Source organism: Agrilus planipennis, unplaced genomic scaffold (assembly GCF_000699045.2).
Source record: "Agrilus planipennis isolate EAB-ADULT unplaced genomic scaffold, Apla_2.0 scaffold49, whole genome shotgun sequence".
Classification (NCBI taxonomy): Eukaryota; Metazoa; Arthropoda; class Insecta; order Coleoptera; family Buprestidae; genus Agrilus; species Agrilus planipennis.
Genome location: NW_020438913.1, coordinates 1522158 through 1528157, shown reverse-complemented (window position 1 = coordinate 1528157; position 6000 = coordinate 1522158). Strand labels below are relative to the sequence as shown.

The 6000-nt window shown below is 34.3% G+C and overlaps 1 protein-coding gene across 1 annotated transcript; it reads right to left on the bottom strand.

The window, feature by feature from the left end:
• Positions 1-2478: 2478 nt before the first annotated feature.
• On the bottom strand, positions 2479-3814 carry LOC112904159. Its single transcript, XM_025973545.1, has 2 exons — positions 3443-3814; positions 2479-3381 (listed from the first exon to the last, which is right to left on the bottom strand). The coding sequence occupies exons 1-2, from the start codon at positions 3449-3451 to the stop codon at positions 2752-2754; spliced, it is 639 nt and encodes a 212-aa protein (XP_025829330.1). The 5' UTR covers positions 3452-3814; the 3' UTR covers positions 2479-2751.
• Between the last annotated feature and the right edge of the window lie 2186 nt (positions 3815-6000).

Sequence of the window (6000 nt, the reverse complement as noted above, 5' to 3'; positions counted from 1 at the left end):
CTCGTCCCTATTTGAATAGATACTTATTGTTTGTAGTATTTAAAAGATTTGCATAATTAGCGACAAGTTTGTTTTTAATAGTTTTCACTAATTGCTTGCCTTACAACACGACTGTAGAGATACAGAAATCTTTATGGAATAGCAATAATAATTAACATACTTATAACATTTTTAGTAGTACATTTTTCAATTTGCTTTTCTGTTACGTCCTTAAATAAATATCTTTTAGTTTACTTTATTAATTAAAAAAATAATATGTTTGTGTATATGAATGAAATTTTATTATAATCTACAAGTCTACTACATTTTTATTTATAATCACAAACAGATGTACAATAAGTTAGTATAAAAGCGTCTATAACATTGTAAACTCATAAATTAGTTCTGTTATAGCTTCTCCTCAATTACAATAATTTAATTTTACCTTTAATTTAATTTAATATAATTTAAAGCAGTCGAATTCGCGAAATATAATAAATTGAAATCTGTCAGACGTCCTTAATAAAGAGATCACCACTCAATGGTCCTTACGGAAGGTCAAATAAATAATTGGCCGAAACACCGAGGAGTTTGGTTAACCATAACAATGCCTCGAGCGGAAATGAGTTCAATGTGAAGGCGTCCGTTGCTGGTACCGATTCTGGGCCGCAATGGGTTGCATCAGTACTTGACAAGGGACAGGTTGTTGAACAGTTGAATAAAGTCGATTTGTACCAGGCATTACAGGTCTTAAAAGTACCAGTTGTTGAGGAGAAATCGTTCGGATAATTTTAAATTGAGGAGAAATTTGCTGGACTCCAGATTGAGATAGAGCGGGATGGTAAAATTGTTGATAATTGGGAGCGTAGATATGGGATGGTGTTCGGAGAGGACGTAGGGTAGTTGACGGTACCATGGGAGGTTGCTGGGTCGTTGGAGGTTGTTGGGTAGTCGGTGGCTTAGTTGTTGTCACCCGGTGCGGTGTTTGCGAAGTTCCCGGAATTTGTTGAGGAGTTATTGTTGGTGCTTGAGGAATTTGTTGAAGGATTATCGGCGACAGACTATTAGCAGGATAAATAAGAGGACGTGATTGAGGAAGTAGCAAAGTTAGGGGCGGTAAACCGTCGTCATCGTCATTTGTGGGTAAAGAGGTTGAATCTTGTTGCACCTCTGATTTGTTTTCCGGTAAAACGTACACAGGATCTTCAACTGTTTGGGCTTGTTGCAATAAAAATGTTCCCGTAACCTGATAATTAGGTCCCTGATTCTGCTGTGGTTGAGTCTGCTGAACGGGTTGTTGAACAACTGTTTGCTGCTGGACAGGCTGTTGTTGGACAGTTTGAACAGGCTGTTGTTGGACAGTTTGAACAGGCTGTTGTTGTTGGACAGTTTGAACAGGCTGCTGTACAACCACTTGCTGCTGTTGGGGCTGTTCAACCACTTGGGGTTGTTGCACCACCTGCGGCTGTTGCACCACTTGGGGTTGCTGCTGAATTATTTCCTGGCCCAATACATTCACCAAACAGTGGATTATCAACAAGGGTATTAACGAAAACTGCTAAAAGAATAGGTCAGACATTATCTACTTGATGTTTTGGACGAGTTAAAAATTATTTTGTGGTTTCAAAAAAAATTCATAAGCATGACTTATGGAAGATTACTTACCATTATTGCTTATTATTATTATAATTACTAAAGTTAAATTTTACTCTTTAACTTATGTTTGAGTTATACAGAATGATAATTTATTGAATGGCTAATTTTTTCACATGTAGTTCAATTTATGTAGAAGCAAATCATAGAAATTAAAGGGAGGGGAAAAACCGCGATTTACTTCTAAGTCTAATTAATAACGGTGTCCAAATAATTAAGAGGTAGAGACTGCGTCAATGAATTTGGTATTGTCTTGTTTCAACAGTCTATTTACTATACGTGCTACATAGTGCGTTTAGATTGTTTACTTATAATTTTTTTGTGGACTTTCTTCGTCATTTCTTCAAAATCAAAAGTGATTATTTCATCATCCCCTGAAATTTTATTTAGTCGTCGTGTTGTAAAAATAAAATTTTAATAAATCGCAGTTATTTATTTGTAACCAAATTTTCTTGATCTTGATTTCTTGTTATTGTTGTTTATTTCATTCGTAACTCAGATTCAACAAGAAAAGGAATTACAAGAAGGTGGAAGGTTGTGTATTTAATTTATTGTGNTTTTTTATACGTACGAAAGACGTAAATAAATAAATCGTCATAATAATTTGGTATATTCAAGAAGTTTTGATAAAATATTATACTTTAGTGAAATATGTTTGTTTTGCTTTTGTTTGATAACTGTACCATCTTGTTTGTTCTAAATAATGCCAGTTGTTTGCCATTTTGTTTTGCAATAGTGGGTATATGGAAAATGCAATAATAACATGTATATAATATGGTTTAGTTAATTTTTATTTATTTTACTACTTTTGATACAAGTTTACAATTTTTATTACACATTTTTATCTTTACTACTTAAATTTCACATTAACATCTTTACATCACAAGTAGGTTCTGGAGCCTTTCTCCACCATTGTCCATTTCAAATTTCGTTAAGAGGGTGGTTCACGTTTTACAATGTTCCAATTATTTCTTCCTCTATAAACTTGTTGATTTAATTTCTTCTCTTCCACCCAATGCCATAAAACTGATATTGCAAAATGGACCAATACATGGGAAGAAAGGCAGAACTAGTTGACCAGAACGTTGTTATGAGTAAAAACGTTAATTATGTCAGTCTCTACTGCCGTGGTGCCAAAACAAACTGGTTTTGCGCAGCCGCGTTTTGTCTCAATAGTTGGCAAGGGGTAGCTGATGCATCGGGGGTTGCTGGGTAAACTTTGTTCATACCAGGTTTCATTTGACGAACAATGAACAATTGTTGTGGATTTCCTGAAGATCCTGGGGCAGCAGTTTGTACAAATTGGGGATAGTATCCAACAGCTGGTGCAGCTGGAATTTGTTTGTTGATAGCCCCGGCGTCATAATGGGAAGCGAGCGTTACTTGAGGATATGAAACTGGAGTAGCCTGTTGTTGATTGAGAATGGTATAGAATTGAGGGTATTGTTGACCCATGTATGGTGTTTGTATTTGTTGAGGTACCAAGATGTAGGGAACACTGGGGGCTTGTTGCTGTTGTTGTACGAGACCGGTGGTGTTTTCTGGTAAAACGTAAACGGGATCCATAACAGTTTGGGATGGAGCCAACAAGAAGGTACCAGAGAGTTGATAATTTGGACCACCATTTTGATCCTGGGCGGGTTGTGCCGCGGGTTGTTGTTGGACAACGGCGGGTTGCTGCACTATTTCCTGACCGAAGGCGGTGTTGATGTTGAAGATGACAACGGATACGAAAGACAAAACTACGAACTGAACAAGAAAAAATATGAATTTTAGTTATCATAAAGATTGTTATTCTATTGGTACTCACCATGTTCATATTGTTTATCGTGGTTAATCAGATAGATTAGTTTCAAAGAAGACAAAACCCGTTGTTTTGGTGGTAGTAGAAGACTGAACCGAAGTGGATTTTGAGATGCTGTTTTGGGAATTCCGGTTGGCTTTTATAGTACCGACGAATTGACGTTTAATGACGCTTTTCCCACTATCCCGACCATTTATTCTCGGAAACGGAACCGAAACGAAGGAGGGATTGAAACCGCGAAATTTTTTGCTAAATCGGTTTGTAACGGTGATCTTGCCAATTAAGACAAGACCATGATCATGAATGCAATTTTGTCAATTATTGGGCTGCATTTTTTATACCGATTATAATATTCGAAATGCATTTAATTGCGTTATTGTACGGTCAATTAGGTGTGTACAAATATAATTACCGAAGATATGGAAATGACATGTACTTGTCTACTTATAATTAATTAAGTATATGACGGATTAGATTAAAACGCTAATGCAAAAGTGCTTTGAAAAAATGGCTGAAAGATATTTTGACACCAAATGAAGATATGATCATCTGAATTTTCTTGCTATATGTCATTTTTCATTAGGATTCAAATATAAATATAAGGATTATATTTTGAATCCAAGAAAATAGTTAAATTTAGGAAACTGAAGCTTTGTTTTAGTTTAAATCTTCTTTCACATTAAAATTTTACATTGGCTTTCTTCACTGAATGAGTGTAGAAAATATTAGGTACTTTATTTTTAATTAACAATAAAATCTTTAATACATGTATGTATTATTTTAGAAGTATTGAAATATTTGGCTTTTTGTGTAGTTTTTCATATAAAAATTTCAATTTGGGACATATATCAAATTGATAAAATTTAATGTTAGCTAATGACAATAAATCGAATACGTAATGGGATTCTTAGTATTTACATATTTTCAAAACGTTTTAATTATTGACGATTACTTTTCCTGTGAATTTTGAAGTTTATAAATAATATGAGGATATTTAATATCAAAATCAATTTTTAAAATTCTTAGTTAAAGTGATGATTTTTTTTTTATAATAAAAATGAAAAGGAAAAGTGTATTATCCAATATTTTATTCGTCCGTTTTTATAATGTTACAACTTTAAAATTAAGTACAACAACAAAATCATAAATAACATCTTTATTTATTATAACATGAGTTTTCACAATATAAAATCCCAACTGGATCATTAATATCAAATTAAACAAATGAAAACAGTCTATATTGTTGCGACATTCGTTTGTCTTAATATTTGATAGTAGGGGATGGGAGGATAAGTGCTTATTACAGATGATTGTTTGAAAATTGGCGAAAAATTATTTATTGGTTTTATAAAGGTAATACACTGGGGTACCACGACAAGCATTGCCGAGGAACGGACTGATAAACAAGCGACTGCAAATTATTTGAAGGCATACTATGTTGCGGATCAGTAAAGGGAGAACTAGGAGGCATTAACAATAAAATTGGTGGTTGATAATTCAACAAGATATTTTGTTGTTTCTCTGGTTTTTCTTCAGAACGTTTCGCAATTTTTTGTTCTGTTTTTGTTAGAGGTAAGGCGTAAACAGGTACAATATTTGTTTGAGCCCTGTCTAAGACTGATTGAGTCCTTTCTAAGACAAATACCGCGGACACTTGTAGCCCTCTACCACCTCCTTGAGTTTGAGGAGTTTCTGATTGTTGCGGTTGCTGCTGCTGGGACTGTGACTGAACCTGCTGGGGTTGTTGTTGATCCTGTTGGGGTTGTTGCTGAACCTGCTGGGGTTGTTGCTGATCTTGCTGAGGTTGTGGCTGAGCCTGCTGGGGTTGTTGCTGATCCTGCTGCGTTTGTTGGGGTTGCTGGGGTTGTGATTGAACCAGTTGAGGCTGAAGTTGAGACTGCGCCTGATTAGGCCAATTTTGAAGTGCTGCAACTTGTTCTTGAAAACCACTGAATTGTCCCATCACGTTTCCGGCATGGAGTAGTACCATTAATGATAACAGTAGTGGCTGAAAAGATGAATAGGTATTTTTTTGTGATAAAAGCTTTACTATTTCCGATAAACAGGTACTTACGACATTCATTTTTTTTTTTGAAAACCAAATAACAATTAAATTCTTTATAACCTTAAACGGAACTGTTACACCCAAATATAGATTAGCTTTAAATATCGCAATTAATTATCATTGAATGACAAATATTTTCACACGTCCAACCATTTATTAGTAAAAATTGTCTCAATGCTGAGAGAGGGAGAAACCACAACGTTTTTTCTTATTTGTTTAATTATTTGTTCAACGGTTTCTTATCAATTAAGATGAATTAAGGTAATGAATCCAATTTGGGATGTAGTTCTATTAGGTCGTACTTGTTTTACAATTGGTAAACAGATCAACAACTGATAATACTAGAGACTATTTTTATACATTTTATTAAAAAAACTTCATTTTTCCCACAATAACCAGTTGATAATAATTAGAATCAATGAAGGCTTTATTTTTACCTGCTATAAACAAAGCACAAACGTGGCTAATTAAATAACTGCAATTATATCATTTAATCAAT